This window comes from Bactrocera latifrons, unplaced genomic scaffold (genome assembly GCF_001853355.1).
Source record: "Bactrocera latifrons isolate USDA-ARS-PBARC rearing strain unplaced genomic scaffold, ASM185335v1 scaffold_3, whole genome shotgun sequence".
Taxonomy (NCBI): domain Eukaryota; kingdom Metazoa; phylum Arthropoda; class Insecta; order Diptera; family Tephritidae; genus Bactrocera; species Bactrocera latifrons.
The window spans coordinates 3,723,126-3,740,216 of NW_017536629.1; the positions used below are offsets into that span (position 1 = coordinate 3,723,126).

General features: G+C 32.2%; 2 protein-coding genes and 1 pseudogene across 4 annotated transcripts in view; all 3 read left to right on the forward strand.

Moving 5' to 3' along the window:
- The window catches only part of LOC108970444 (nicotinamide/nicotinic acid mononucleotide adenylyltransferase 3-like), an 8,024-nt gene extending 3,441 nt beyond the window's left edge, over window positions 1-4,583 (forward strand). The window contains exons 7-8 of one of the 3 annotated variants that reach the window (XR_001993482.1): window positions 4,000-4,212; window positions 4,299-4,583. Coding sequence is in view for 2 of the 3 variants with exons in the window: in XM_018935840.1 (XP_018791385.1) it covers window positions 527-716; window positions 792-833 (232 nt within the window). In the remaining variant the exon portion in view is untranslated. Of the gene's footprint in view, window positions 1-526; window positions 717-791; window positions 1,282-3,999; window positions 4,213-4,298 lie in introns of those variants that run through there. The other 2 variants (XM_018935840.1, XM_018935841.1) reach the window with 2 other exon arrangements.
- A 2,287-nt stretch (window positions 4,584-6,870) lies between these two features.
- LOC108970446 lies at window positions 6,871-7,904 on the forward strand. The gene is made up of 2 exons (XM_018935842.1): window positions 6,871-7,339; window positions 7,415-7,904. Exons 1-2 carry the CDS (start codon window positions 6,962-6,964, stop codon window positions 7,454-7,456), a joined length of 420 nt encoding a protein of 139 aa, XP_018791387.1. The 5' UTR covers window positions 6,871-6,961; the 3' UTR covers window positions 7,457-7,904.
- Window positions 7,905-9,491: 1,587 nt separating this feature from the next.
- On the forward strand, window positions 9,492-15,849 carry LOC108970447 (annotated as a pseudogene).
- The last annotated feature ends 1,242 nt before the right edge of the window (window positions 15,850-17,091 follow it).

The following is a 17,091-nucleotide window of genomic DNA, read 5'->3' on the forward strand; positions in this document are numbered from 1 at the left end:
AATCCAAAAAATATTTTTAATCGTTCAATCTGGTATTTGGATTAAAAAAAATACTTTTGTTTAACATTTTCAGTATTATGTAATAAATATTTTTTAATTTAAATGTTAATTCTATAATTTTTTTTATATTTTATTAGCCACCAACAGTATAGGTAGTTCTCATATATGTAGTTCCTTCCTAGTTCTATACCGTCTAAAAAATATTTAATTACATTTTTCATTGAAATTTCTTGTGAATAACAGTTTTTAAAAGCTCACAAGCTTTTCATAATAAACTAAAAAATGTTTATTATTGTTTTTACTTATGCTACTATAAACTTTGTGCGGTTAGTAAGTATATGATTGGACTAAACCGTTTAACAACATACCCACAAAAATATAACAACTTTTATTTAAACCGTGTTAATACTAATCCCAGCTCATCCGTCAATAATTCGCCATCTGATGACGAAGATGATGCCAATGAGCCGGTGAAGGCTGTGCATATGGATCAGAGTGACTATTCTATTAAACATTTTCTAAATAGTTTCAATTTAGATAATCGTAAGCCTTCAAGCATGAACGTGTTTTGTTGTGGTGACAATGAGAATATTGCCGCAGCCAAGAAGTTGCTCCCAATTCGTAATGGGCCAGGACAAGTTGTGCAGGTGGTGACGTCCGAGAAGGGTACGAAAGTTACAACGGAGATCCAGCGCGCTGGCAGTGGTTGGGATGAGGTGAATACAAGAATTTTAAATAAAAAAAACATTATTTTTTAATTAAATGTGTTATTCGCTTTCTACTTTTTTCAGTCCGACGCCAAAAAGAAAAAGACAGATGCTGTGAATGTTTAAAGTCATTGGTGTAGTGTTCCTGATAGCGTTTAGAAAACATGTGAAGGATGTTGCAACCAAATAATGGTTGTAAAAGGGATGTTGTAAATGGAGAGTGCTTGCTGAAAGTGAAAAAATATTCAAATAATTTATACTTGCTTACGCTTAACTGAAATGAAAATTCTAATATAATATATGTATGTGTGATGTTTGTCAATAATTTTCAATTTCATGCAGTTTGGTGTGGTGGAACTTATAAACTATAATATTAGATTAACGCAGAAAGCTGTTTTAGCACTTCATGAATTTCAAAACGCTTATTTTCTTAGGCATAAAATAGTCTATCTGTAAATGCACAGCATATCACAATTCCGAATTTTTCTCGTTTAATTCACCAAAGTAATGTATTTATGTATAGACGAGAACGGTTGCGTAACTTTTTATAAAATAATTTTGGATATAATTAGATTTTCAATGTTTAGTTTTTTAAATAAATTTTTCAGTTGCAAAATCGGAATTAAAAATTGTTGAAATATAAATCGTTTGATTGTATAAAGTACGCAAGAGCGAAAAAATTTTTTTTAATTCTTAATTTTAATCCTCAATCGTAAATTAGCATATTTTGAATTAAAAATATTTTCATCGTTCAATCCGGTATTTGGAATTAAAAAAACAATTTTTCATCGTTTAATCCGGTATTTGGAATTAAAAAAATATTTTTCATCGTTCAATCCGGTACTTGGAACTAAAAAACAAAAATAATTTTAATCTTCCAATAAGCATTTCCAGTATTTGGTATTAAAAAATATATTTTAATTTTTCAATCCATATATTTTGTTATTAAATTATTTTTATTTTTAATTACGTTTTTTAGCATTAATTTTTTCCTCTTTAATCCGGTATTTGGGATTTGAAATTCGAAAACTATTCAGGATTACAAAATCAAAAAAAATTAAATGTTTATGCAATTGTATTTTATATTAATACTTTATTTGCAACCTTCTAGAAAAATATCTATTAAATCACAACACACATAAAAGCTGTAAAATAAAATAATTTGCTAAGCTAAAACAAAAAATAAATAAAACATACGAAACCCAAAACAACTAATTAGACAATTGCTGTTTAATTGCTTTTTAACAATGGTAGCTCAGCGCATTGTTTGCGTGCGATTCTCAAGCGCTATTGTGGCAGTGGAGCGTTTGCACCGCCTTCACTTCGGTGACAAATCGATTTTCTGCTCATCTGCTCATTTGTTCCACTTGGCATCAATAGATTAATGCTGGTGCGCACTTTTCGCATTCGCGGCTATGAATATCATTTATGGGTACTCTCCATATATTTGATATCAAAGCACATAAGTATATAAGTATGTATGTGCAATTTGACCCATTTAATGATGAATTCCATTAAAGCTGTTGAAATGTATAATAAAGTCATATTTGTATTATTACTTAAAAATTTAATTAATATAAGATTCACGTATGTATTTATTTGCTTTGGGTATCCGTATTACAAGTTTTGATAACATCTTAAAAGACCATGTCATTTCAAAAACCGTACGCATAAAGTTCAAATATCAAATATTCACATATGTATGTAATTTGTGTTCATGTAAACAATTTTGAAATAATCATTCGCATAATGTTTGTAAATTGTCTACACACAACTTTGTATGTAAGTATATACACCCATTGTTTCATACAAAAACTCCGTTGTCACGGGCAACCAATAGCCGAACTTCATCGTTGTTAAAAAGTCAATGTGTCGAAGGACTGACACGACGACAAAGCGTCACCACATTGTGTTGTTGGTAGAAAATCTAAGCTGTGCCGAAAAAAATAATCGAATGGCCGCCGATTGTCACCGCTTCAAACCAGCGTAAATATGTATGTTTATGTGTTATTATATTATATTACACATTCTTTGGTTTTGCTTAAAGCAACACCCTTCGAATTTATACCTGTGATCTACCAGTTTACTCTGATCGAAAATCGGATTTGGCAGACTAAAAACTAGAAATGTGGAGCAAAATTGAAATTTTATTTTAAAAACATTTTATATTTTTCATTATTTTTTTTATTTTCATTATATATGGCATATATTTTTTATTTTATTTTTCTTTTATGATATAGAAATTGCACGTGATTATTACAAAACACAAGGATCACATCATGTCATTGGTGGCATCGTTTCACCCACACACGATTCTTACCAGAAAAAAGGACTCGTTGCTGGCACACATATATTTGCTATGTTGAAATTAGCATTGCAATCCTCAACATGGATCAAAGTAAGTTGGTTATAATATATCTACAGGCTTTTATTTATTAATTAATTACTTTGTTACTTTTAAGCCCTCGGACTGGGAAATACAACAATCGGAATGGTCACGCACAATCTCCGTTCTGCAGTACCATCAAAACTATATGAATAACTATATCAACTCTCCACTAGANCGTGTACCAAGTTTCATCATGATATCTCAATTTTTACTCAAGTTACAGCTTGCATGGACGGACGGACGGGCGGACAGACAGACATCCGGATATCAACTCTACTCGTCACCCTGATCACTTTGGTATATATAACCCTATATCTGACTCTTTTAGTTTTAGGACTTACAAACAACCGTTTTGTGAACAAAACTATAATACTCTCTTTAGCAAGTTTGTTGCGAGAGTATAATAACGGCATCATCAGCGGCATAGTTTTTCTCAGTTGCTAAAAACGCGTAATTTTAGAAGGTCTTCAGCACGGCGCAGTGAAAAATTGGTGAAGGAAATTTTTATTTAAATCTTTAGATAATTCACAAAACTTCATTTACGAAAGGTTAGTTTGAAAGAATTTAACTTTTTAAATGAAAATTTTAGTAAAAAATGTGGTAGCAAAGAAAACGGGTAATATAGTATACCCGCGCGTTTTTCATAATGCCAATTTCTGACTGATTTAAAGTCAAGGGCTATAATTGCCAATATTAAAATACTAAAAACAATTCACTTTTGAAGGTTTTTGACGAATCTTTTCGTAGTTATAGCCAAAACACAAATTGGTATACCATATTACTCACACTTACTCTAGTAAAGAAAACTGGTAATATGGTATATCGGCGTGACTCCAATATGGTACACTACCATATTACCCGCGTTATTTGCATTAGGCTAATGCTTTCATTTTATTGTTGAAGTGTGTTCCAAATATGCCAAAAAAACGCAGGCGGTGGGATGTACAGAATATGAGAAAGGCCATGGCAGCTGTAGCAACGGGGATAGGGGAATACTGTTGGCCTGTAAAATCTTTCAAGTTCCACATACCACATTACAGCGAATGGCTAGAAGCGAGAAGCCGGCAGAGGAGCTACTTGCCACTAAATTAGGCAGGAAAAAAACTAGAAATTGAAGTGAGCTTGTCAATTATTCTTAAGAGATGGAAGTAAAAATGTGATATCTACTATTAAATGTGTTATTCTCTTTCTTTTCTTTGCAGTCCGACGCTATAAAGAAAAAGACAAATGCTGTGCTACACATTGGTGTAGTGTTCCTGATAGCGCTTAGAAAACATGTGAAGGATGTTGTAACCAAATAATGGCTGTAAAAAGGATGTTGTAAATGGAGAGTGCTTGCTGAAAGTGAAAAAATATTCAAATAATTTATACTTGCTTACGCTTAATTCAAATGAAACTTCTAATATGTGTATGTGTGATTTGGTTTGGTGAAACTTGTAAAAATTAATATTAGATTAAAGTAGAAAGCTATTTTAGCACTTCATGAATTTCAAAACGCTTATTTTCCTAGGTATAAAATAGTCTGTCTTTAAATGCATAGCATATCACAATTCCGAATTTTTCTCGCTAAATTCCCCAAAGTAGTGTATGTATGTATAGACTAGCAGGGWTGCGTAAGTTTTTATAAAATAATTTTGCATAAAATGAGATTTTCAACGTTTAATTTTTTAAATTAAATTTTCNTAAATTTATAAAATTAAATTTATAATTTAATTTTTTTTCAATGTAACGCAGCTTGTTAAACAAAATTTTCTGGTTTCTGTTCCGGTGTAAAGAAAAGATGATTTTCCATTTCGAGAGCACGCCACGTATATCTGGGAGTGTGAAAAACATACAATTTCCAAATTTCTGCCACACACTATGCGACTATCCTTGTGTCGTGTTGATTGTCATCTCAAACGCAAATTTCACTGGAAACGGAATACGTTTGAACTGAAATGGCAAATTGTTCGAACTCAAAGGAATTTGTAGAATCAAGCATTCTGCCCCCTTGTATTCCATAGCGCAGATTGCGGAACATAGTAAGGACAGATCCAACTTTGCGACGCAAATGATGCGGTGGCATACCAAGCCTTTTCAAAGAATTTAGAAATTCCACTGAATAATTAACGGCGTCGTCTTAATTGTCAAGACGATCGATCGATTTGTTTGAGCACAAGTCTCCTGGAATTTGATTGTGAATCTTCCAGTTTAAGTCAACAACATCGGTATTATTGGCAGCTAAAATTGCGCGTGCACTCAAGGAATCTTAGTTACGATAATTTGGCCAATGTCCGAATATTCGTGATGAGTTCAGCTTTCATGAATTGATAAACGGCAGATGGAATTGATGTCAAACCACCGGAAGTATCAACCTAAATTGACCCATTTCCAATTTTTAACGAAGACGATGTAAAATATCTTCGGCAATGTCATTTTTATCCCAAAAAAGTTGCATTGTTCATTATTTGCGGGAAGYAAGGAACCAATCCTGTGATACACCTATCCTTGGATGGTAAAAGTGGGTGAAAATCCAGCATTGCGACCTCATTATCTATACCAAATGATGTCATCTGAAAGTAAGAATCATATCTTCTAATCCTGCTTAAAACCCGGCGCGATTCGTTACTGTCTTATAAAAGTAAATATTTAAGAGGTTCCTCTGACTCGTCAAGTAATGGAATTTTAACTTCTCTACCAGAACAGCACATACCTGGAGTTTCTTCTTTCCATTTCAGTGCTTCACAATATCTGCATTTTTTATCCATTTTCTCAATGATAACCAATCGGTGATTAACATAGTCGATCAAGGGATCATACTCAAAAGCGTCACCATTAAATGCCTCCCACGTACTCATTGAGAACGTACGTCTTCTTTCTGCTTGCCGTTCAGCATTTAAAAGACGTCGTCTTTGTGAATCTTCGTCAGTCTCTGCCGCAATCAATTGCGCGTGACGTTCGGCATCTAAAACTCCACGTGTCTGAGTCTGTTCCACTGTCTCAAGAGATCTTTGAGATGTGTGGTGTTCAGCATCCAAGACCCGACGGGCCTGACTCTGCTCTAAAGTCTTAGAAGCTTTTTGAGTCGCATGACGCTGAGAATCTAACATCTGAAGCGTCTGAGTCTGCTCTTCAGATTCTTGGCTTCTAGCAACTTTTGCAGTTTGAGCTATGCTGGAACTACCACTTAGATTGGATTTACGTTTGCGTGGCATATCGAAAACAATAATTGAAGATTTTTCAAATCGGTAGTTTTAAAAACGACAACGTAAGACAATTTTTTATAAAAACTTCGATAAAACAAACCTTTTTACTTAAAACCTAAATATCTCAATTAATCAATAACGTATTGAACCTAAACAATTACGCACCTGACAAATCTTTTATACCTAAAACCACATCCTGATGTGGGCTAAAAACACTTAACCTACACATGAATTGAGAATTAACAAATGAAAGCGACTGCAAAAATAAAGAATAATACTACGTATGTGAGTAAACCTAGAGATATGAATAATTGGTTAAGCTACCTACATCTTACCTTAACTACTTAATAATAAAAATGTAACTAAGTACTATCTATTTCCTAACTAAATTTCATCAAAATCCGTTCAGCCGTTTAGGCGTGAAAGAGTAACAGACAGACAGAGTTACTTTCGCATTTATAATATTAATATGGATATGTATTAGCCACCCCCAGTATAGATAGTTCTCATATAGTTTCTTCCAACTTCTATATAGTCTAATAAATATGTAATTACATTTTTCAATAAAATTTCTTGTGAATGACAGTTTTTAAATGCTCACAAGCTTTTCAAAATAAACAAAAAATGTTTATTATTGTTTTTACTTATGCTACTTTAAAGTTTGCGCGGTTAGTCAGAATATGATTGGACTAAACCGTTTAACAACATACCCACAAAAATATAACAACTTTTATTTAAACCGTGTTAATACTAATCCCAGCTCATCCGTCAATAATTCGCCATCTGATGACGAAGATGATGCCAATGAGCCGGTGAAGGCTGTGCATATGGATCAGAGTGACTATTCTATTAAACATTTTCTAAATAGTTTCAATTTAGATAATCGTAAGCCTTCAAGCATGAACGTGTTTTGTTGTGGTGACAATGAGAATATTGCCGCAGCCAAGAAGTTGCTCCCAATTCGTAATGGGCCAGGACAAGTTGTGCAGGTGGTGACGTCCGAGAAGGGTACGAAAGTTACAACGGAGATCCAGCGCGCTGGCAGTGGTTGGGATGAGGTGAATACAAGAATTTTAAATAAAAAAAACATTATTTTTTAATTAAATGTGTTATTCGCTTTCTACTTTTTTCAGTCCGACGCCAAAAAGAAAAAGACAGATGCTGTGAATGTTTAAAGTCATTGGTGTAGTGTTCCTGATAGCGTTTAGAAAACATGTGAAGGATGTTGCAACCAAATAATGGTTGTAAAAGGGATGTTGTAAATGGAGAGTGCTTGCTGAAAGTGAAAAAATATTCAAATAATTTATACTTGCTTACGCTTAACTGAAATGAAAATTCTAATATAATATATGTATGTGTGATGTTTGTCAATAATTTTCAATTTCATGCAGTTTGGTGTGGTGGAACTTATAAACTATAATATTAGATTAACGCAGAAAGCTGTTTTAGCACTTCATGAATTTCAAAACGCTTATTTTCTTAGGCATAAAATAGTCTATCTGTAAATGCACAGCATATCACAATTCCGAATTTTTCTCGTTTAATTCACCAAAGTAATGTATTTATGTATAGACGAGAACGGTTGCGTAACTTTTTATAAAATAATTTTGGATATAATTAGATTTTCAATGTTTAGTTTTTTAAATAAATTTTTCAGTTGCAAAATCGGAATTAAAAATTGTTGAAATATAAATCGTTTGATTGTATAAAGTACGCAAGAGCGAAAAAATTTTTTTTAATTCTTAATTTTAATCCTCAATCGTAAATTAGCATATTTTGAATTAAAAATATTTTCATCGTTCAATCCGGTATTTGGAATTAAAAAAACAATTTTTCATCGTTTAATCCGGTATTTGGAATTAAAAAAATATTTTTCATCGTTCAATCCGGTACTTGGAACTAAAAAACAAAAATAATTTTAATCTTCCAATAAGCATTTCCAGTATTTGGTATTAAAAAATATATTTTAATTTTTCAATCCATATATTTTGTTATTAAATTATTTTTATTTTTAATTACGTTTTTTAGCATTAATTTTTTCCTCTTTAATCCGGTATTTGGGATTTGAAATTCGAAAACTATTCAGGATTACAAAATCAAAAAAAATTAAATGTTTATGCAATTGTATTTTATATTAATACTTTATTTGCAACCTTCTAGAAAAATATCTATTAAATCACAACACACATAAAAGCTGTAAAATAAAATAATTTGCTAAGCTAAAACAAAAAATAAATAAAACATACGAAACCCAAAACAACTAATTAGACAATTGCTGTTTAATTGCTTTTTAACAATGGTAGCTCAGCGCATTGTTTGCGTGCGATTCTCAAGCGCTATTGTGGCAGTGGAGCGTTTGCACCGCCTTCACTTCGGTGACAAATCGATTTTCTGCTCATCTGCTCATTTGTTCCACTTGGCATCAATAGATTAATGCTGGTGCGCACTTTTCGCATTCGCGGCTATGAATATCATTTATGGGTACTCTCCATATATTTGATATCAAAGCACATAAGTATATAAGTATGTATGTGCAATTTGACCCATTTAATGATGAATTCCATTAAAGCTGTTGAAATGTATAATAAAGTCATATTTGTATTATTACTTAAAAATTTAATTAATATAAGATTCACGTATGTATTTATTTGCTTTGGGTATCCGTATTACAAGTTTTGATAACATCTTAAAAGACCATGTCATTTCAAAAACCGTACGCATAAAGTTCAAATATCAAATATTCACATATGTATGTAATTTGTGTTCATGTAAACAATTTTGAAATAATCATTCGCATAATGTTTGTAAATTGTCTACACACAACTTTGTATGTAAGTATATACACCCATTGTTTCATACAAAAACTCCGTTGTCACGGGCAACCAATAGCCGAACTTCATCGTTGTTAAAAAGTCAATGTGTCGAAGGACTGACACGACGACAAAGCGTCACCACATTGTGTTGTTGGTAGAAAATCTAAGCTGTGCCGAAAAAAATAATCGAATGGCCGCCGATTGTCACCGCTTCAAACCAGCGTAAATATGTATGTTTATGTGTTATTATATTATATTACACATTCTTTGGTTTTGCTTAAAGCAACACCCTTCGAATTTATACCTGTGATCTACCAGTTTACTCTGATCGAAAATCGGATTTGGCAGACTAAAAACTAGAAATGTGGAGCAAAATTGAAATTTTATTTTAAAAACATTTTATATTTTTCATTATTTTTTTTATTTTCATTATATATGGCATATATTTTTTATTTTATTTTTCTTTTATGATATAGAAATTGCACGTGATTATTACAAAACACAAGGATCACATCATGTCATTGGTGGCATCGTTTCACCCACACACGATTCTTACCAGAAAAAAGGACTCGTTGCTGGCACACATATATTTGCTATGTTGAAATTAGCATTGCAATCCTCAACATGGATCAAAGTAAGTTGGTTATAATATATCTACAGGCTTTTATTTATTAATTAATTACTTTGTTACTTTTAAGCCCTCGGACTGGGAAATACAACAATCGGAATGGTCACGCACAATCTCCGTTCTGCAGTACCATCAAAACTATATGAATAACTATATCAACTCTCCACTAGAAAGTGACATGAACGGTACACTACCTAGCTGGATGCCTACAGGTTTGTGTGAGCGGCAGGATGGCGTGCAATTGAAATTGCTGTGCGGAGCTGATTTGCCAGAATCATTTGCAGTGCCGGGATTATGGGCAGATAAGGATGTATGCATTAGCGCAAATATATTTCAGACATTTCGCATGCAATTTAATAAATTAATTTTTGTTTTAAGATTGAAGACATTGTTGGCAATCATGGTTTAGTGGTTATTTCACGTTATGGCTCTAATCCTGAAAAATTCATTTGGAGTCAGATACGTTGACGAAATATCAGGCATTGTTTTTTCGAATAGTAGTGGTCACAAAAATGTTTTATGCTCTTTTTCCCTTATTAAAGAAACATATTGCGTTAATAACGAATTGGGTACCCAACGAAGTTAGCTCTACAATGATACGACGTCTTATATCGCGCGATCTGTCTGTGAAATTCTTGATCGATGACAGGGTCATTGATTATATTCAAATGCAAGGATTATTTAATTGTAAAACGTAAGTTACACTCATTTATAAAATATTTTATGCATGTGTATTTACTTGGATGCTCAAGTAGTTCATGATATTTATTGATATATACATAAAAGCACTAGGATATAGTTCAGCATAGATTTAATTTTGATAATTCTAACGACGATTCTAAAAGTTTGAAASTTTCTTGGTTTTGGCGATTTTAATATCTGATCCCTTTTGCCCTTGAAAATTTCATCATAATGTAGTAAATGTCATCATTACATCAAATTAAAAAAATATAGTATCAATAAGTCAATACTTGAATGAGCTCTGAATTGTGAACAGCTACTCAATACATAACATTGCGTTTTGTCTATTTTAACTTTTCCTGGGTCAACTGAGCTTTAGGTGACATAATACTACCGTAAATATTGCCCTTTCCGACAACATCACTTCGCCTTATAARAATCCACGTTTAAAAAGCAGTTTCATGCGATTAAAAATTGCAGAAACAAACCAACAACCTGTCACAATTAAGTGGAAACTATTAATGGAGAGTGAGTTGCCTTTAAACTGATTGACAATTTGTTTGTATTTGAATTTGTAATAATTCAGTTTACTAATCAACTGCATGGTAATGAAATGTTGAGTGTTTCCATATCATTTGTATACATACAAATACATACATACATATGTACATTTCTGTGTGTAGACGAGGGATATAAGTCGATTTCGGATTACTCTATGACAGATTTATATTATTAAAAATTTAAATTTAAGGAATGACTACTTCCGGTGTGTTAACAGCACATAGAAATGTATGTATGTTTATATATCTGAGTTAGCATCATAAAAATCATTATGCGCATCCAAATGTAAGCAAACATGCATCATTTATCATGCATCACATAATATCATCAGGTGAAATATATAAAAATAGGTATATATATATAGTAGTATAGGCAGAGTTGCGAATATTTTACTGGAAGTTTTTGGGATAAAAAATTATAATTTCAATATTTTTTCCCCTTTTTAAAATAATTTTGATTGGAATTAAAAAATTAAAATATAAATTTTATTAATTAAAATTTTAAAATATAATTCTTAATCAAAAAGTCAGTATCAGAACTTGAAAACAAAATTTTTTTATTTTTAATTTATTTTAAAAGTAGTATTTGAATGTTTTATTACCACTTTAGAAGTTTCCACAAAACTTTTAATACCTAACATTTTGGARTTCTCAAAAATTKGAATTAAAAGTTGAATTTTTCGAAAATTTGGAATTAAAAATTAAAAATTTTTGAAGATTGAAATTAAAAATTGGAAACTTATCTTTGAATCCCATAATCGAAATAAAACTATAAAAATGTTAAAATATTTTCTATTTTAAAAACCGCTGTAATATATTGAAACAATTACTTATGTAAATGAAAAGAGATGGAAAAGAAAATATTTAAATTGTTCTAACTAAAGCCCTATAATTAAAAGGAATTAAATGGAAATAAGAACAACAATTTTGAACTAGCTAAAATTTTATTAAATATATGCCATCCTTTCCAAAAGTTGACAAAAATGGTGGAAAACGAAGTACGCAAACGCGAAAAATGTGAATTCGAAAATAACATATTTTTTATTTTTTAATTATAAAGTTGGGATTAAAATTATTATTTTTTTTCAAAATGTTATTTGNGCTTAGAAAACATGTGAAGGATGTTGTAACCAAATAATGGCTGTAAAAAGGATGTTGTAAATGGAGAGTGCTTGCTGAAAGTGAAAAAATATTCAAATAATTTATACTTGCTTACGCTTAATTCAAATGAAACTTCTAATATGTGTAAGTGTGATTTAAAGTGGTGAAACTTGTAAACTTTAATATTAGATTAAAGCAGAAAGCTATTTTAGCTATTTTAGAAATTCTTATTTTCCTAGGTATAAAATAGTCTGTCTTTAAATGCATAGCATATCACAATTCCRAATTTTTCTCGCTAAATTCCCCAAAGTAGTGTATGTATGTATAGACTAGCAGGGTTGCGTAAGTTTTTATAAAATAATTTTGCATAAAATGAGATTTTCAACGTTTAATTTTTTAAATTAAATTTTCTGTTGCAAAATCGGAAATTTTATTTTTTAATTTAATCATCAACGATTAACATATTTTGAATTCAAAAAATATTTTTCATCGTTCAATCCGGTATTTTAATTAAAAACAACAGTATTTGGAATTAAAATGATATATTTTAATCTTTCAATCGATATATTTTGCTATTAAATTATTTTTATTTTTAGTTACGTGTTTTGGCATTAATATCTATCTTAATAAAAGATTTTCTGGATTACAAAAAAAGAAAATAAATGTTTTTACAATTACTTTTTAATTAATTATTTGCAACCCTGTATAGGAATATATATTAAATCACGAAATACGCACTTAAAAAATGTAAAATAAAATAATTTGCTAAGCTAAAACAAACAATAAATAAAACATACGAAAACCAAAATCGCAAAAAATTGTGTTATGCTCCGGTATTTAGCGCAAAACTTATTGTCGATGGCTGCTTCGATACGCGGCTCTAAGAACAGTGAAAAGTGCCACTAGAAATAATTAGACAAATGCCGTTTAATTGCTTTTTAACAATGATAGCTCAGCGCATTGTTTGCGTGCGATTCTCAAGCGCTATTGTGGCTGTGGAGCGTTTGCACCGCCTTCACTTTGGTGACAAATCGATTTTCTGCTCTTCTTAATGTTGGACGACTTTGCATTCTGCCATTTGTTCCATTTGGCTTCAATAGATCAATGCTGCTGCGCACTTTTCGCATTCGCCGATTTGCAAAATATAAACATACTTATATCTAGTAAATACGAGTATTTACACGCATATTCCGCAAATCATCAAAACTGAAAAGGTAACACAGTTTTTAAGCAATTTAAAAAAAAAATGTAAACTTCTGGGAAGTGTACCTTTGTGCTACCATTTTGGTAGCAGAGAAGTTGGCGAAAGTTTCTGAAGGTCGTCAACAAAGTAGAACATTTCAATGTTTTATTGGCTATGAATTGTCATCAAAAGTCAAATGCTACAATAGAATTATAAGCTGTAATGTGATTATCAGGGTTTGCTTCATTTGTCATCGGGTGAGAGTGCAATGACATTGCAAACTTTGTGCGGAAAGAATGGTAAATGAGAGAGCATTGAATAGAATATAGCTTATCAAGGGCTTCCCGTTATTGATGTGAATATTTAGCTTAATATACAGTCGTCTATGGATGTGCATCGAATAGTTAAAGCTATGCAAATTTGAATAATAATAGTAATTATTTTTGTAGTAGTGTGGAACAAATGAATATAAAGGAGAGAAGAACAATTTTAGTAAAACTACGATTTTCCTCTTGAACTAAATGGTAATCCTTCAGAAAATACATATTTTGCTTGATATACGTGGCCCAGCAAAGCTCCAACTTCTTACGATGTATGGATAGCAGTTGGTAGCTTTACTTCGGCGAATTATGCCTATGGCGGAGTACTGCACCCTTTGAATTCTACCGAGTTGACAGTCCTTGGCCGAATAAAAATCCGGGCCCGTTCCGCTTACATAGACCCGACTTTCGTGGGAACAGAGGACTATGCCGGCGTATTGTCATGGCGGAAGACAAAAGATTCGGTTTTGAATCAGCCCCAGATTTCGACATAGTGAAGCCCTCTGTCCTCCTCCAGTTGATTCCTGAGCCCAAGCGGATTTTTCCGAAAAGGTGTTGTACACGTCCAACACTTTTCCAACAAAGCCATCAAGTAAAACAAAAATTGAAGAAGTTGAAATTAAACACCAAGATTTAGATTGAAAAACTTCCATATTCATGAGGAAAATTGAAAACCTCAGTAGAAAAATGGAAGATCTAAGTATGGAATTAACGATCAACAACGATCATTTAAGGTGTTTAGACTTTTTTTCGTAGATATTAAAAATTAAAAGGCAAATTGGATTTCAATGAAGAAATTGCAATCTTATTCGAAGAAATTAATGACGAATACTACGAAGAGCTTAAATATTAAAAAAAAAGGTTACAAAAAGAAGAGCATAAAATTTCTTGTCGCTCTAACTTTGAATATAGAAAAATAATAAAAATTCCATCATTTTATGGCGATATTAGGAATGGGCCAATTTTTAAAACGTCTTTCAAGTTATGGTACATGACAACGAGCAGATGCCGAACACAGAAAAAATGTTGCATCTTCATCAATGCTTAAAAGGCGAAGCTACACGAATAATACAGAATCTACAAATTTCAACAAAAAATTATCTAGCGAGGAAAAAACAGCCGAAGTAATAGAGGAAAATATAAAGGAAATGATGAAGTTGAAGAAGAAATAAATGAAGTGGAAGAAGAATCACTTGAAGAACTTCGTATACCTTCAATAACAGTTCGATCATTCCCTCTATCTTCTGTTGAGGAAAAACAACAGAAATAATAGAAGAAGATAAAAAGGAAATGAAATTGAAAAATAATTCTTTGAAGAATTACATAAAAATCCAACTGAATTGATACCTTGGCACTTATCTCTTCCGGCAGGCTTTCTTTTTGAAGAAATGTGCGAAAGTGCAGTTCAGGATAAATCGATTGAAGATCAAGCATAATTTTACCAAAAAGGAAGATGTAATAAACAAATTGCCAAAACATATCCGACCGTATCCATTGCATTGAAGTTAAAAACATATGATGAAATAAGTAAGGAAGAAAGCGTGGTTGTCAACCGATTTCACCCATATTTCGTATATGTCATCAGGATGTTAAGAAACTATTATGTACCGAATTTCATTGAAATCGGTCGAGTAGTCCCTGAGATATGGTTTTTGGTTCAATTTTTAAAGAAAGCCTGGGTGCAGCTTCTCTCTGATATTTCTTCCGTAAAACTTAGTGTTTCTGACGTTTTTTGCTAGTCGGTTAACACACTTTTAGTGATTTTCAACATAACCTTTGTAAGGGAGGTGGGCGTGGTTATATCCAATTTCTTCCATTTTTGAACTGTGTATGGAAATGCCTAAAATAAACAACTATGTAGAGCTTGGTTGACATAGCTATAGTAATTTTCGAGATATGTACAAAAAAGTTGGTAGGGGGCGGGGCCACGCCCACTTTTCCAAAAAAATTACGTCCAAATATGCCACACCCTAATGCGATCCTTTGTGCCAAATTTCACTTTAATATCTTTATTTATGGCTTAGTTATGACACTCTATAGGTTTTCGGTTTTTGCCATTTTGTGAGCGTGGCAGTGTACCGATTTTGCCCATATTCGAACTTAACCTTCTTATGAAGCCAAGAAATACGTGTACCAAGTTTCATCATGATATCTCAATTTTTACTCAAGTTACAGCTTGCACGGACAGACGGACAGACAAACATCCGGATTTCAACTCTACTCGTCACCCTGATCACTTTGGTATATATAACCCTATATCTAACTCTTTTAGTTTTAGGACTTACAAACAACCGTTATGTGAACAAAACTATAATACTCTCTTTAGCAACTTTGTTGCGAGAGTATAAATATTGATAATTCAATAGTGGACTCTGACCTACTTGACGAAGAGCTAAAAAAGACGTGAAAATTAAAGTCGTTGACGATGAAGCCAAAGCCAAGATGAAGAAAAGGATGGGATGTCCACCGACAAAACAAGTACAACAATCCCCGAAGAGTGTACAAAGATACACAAAAAGAAGCGTAAAATCAAAGCTATACCGTCGTTCGATGTAAAAGAAGAAAAGCTAACAGGACTCGAATATCAACAAATAGTGACGAGCAAGCTATCACTGATACAACATAGCAAGACATATTATATACATACTATACGTATCCATACACAGTCCACTAAATTTAAATAATAATTTCTTTCCCTCGGCAATATGTTCAAATATCATTGAACGTGCTTACTTATCAGCAAAGCCGAAATACAATTAAAAATAAATATGGCTACGGGTGTCTACGTGTATAAACCTAATCCATACATATTTTTTCCTAGATTGGAACAACCTTTTTGTTCGTGTGAAGTTTGACCTCCACATGTGAGTTAGTGACGGCTCTTTGTTTACGCCACGGAAAGTTTGTGTGGCGATTTTTTACCTTGAAAAAGCAAATGAACAACGAGTTTCTTTGAAATTTTATGTTTCCAAGAGAATAACTGTACGCAGTCAACGCGTGTCGTTCATTCTCCTCTGTTTATGACATAACATCCTCAGAGTCAGAGAAGGCCCCTCATAGATCGATTCAACACATTTATTTCGCTTAATATTTTGGGTATGAGGTCTTTAACTGCTAGAATATTTTGCAAAAAAAAAAAAGTCAAGTAGAGGTTGCGAAAGAGATGCTTAACAACCCAATAACGCATCACTAACGGTGACAACACGTGTGTTTATCATTATGACGATAAAAAATGAGCTGAAACCGAAAAGATCAAGATTCGCTTAAAACACTGAAAGCCATTTCAGCCGAGGCTTATAAAAGGTTTATAGAAAATTGGATTAATTTCCCTGCTTTCACTGGCTCAAGAGCCATTTTAAAGGCGATAATAAATATCTATTGTAAGTAAAATATAATATATATAGTAGTTCTTTTGTCAGCCCGGTTTATACATACATATATACAGTGTAACAATTCCATTAGTGTTATTGACCTTTGCATTGGTTCTGTTCCATGTAAACTATTATTTTTGCAATATTGTGGTA

Bases quoted from the DNA above. Each gene is read 5' to 3' on its own strand.
- LOC108970446 (XM_018935842.1), top strand. From the start codon at position 6,962: ATGATTGGACTAAACCGTTTAACAACATACCCACAAAAATATAACAAC. The intron at 7,340-7,414 runs GTGAATACAAGA...TACTTTTTTCAG, and splicing joins CTGGCAGTGGTTGGGATGAG to TCCGACGCCAAAAAGAAAAA.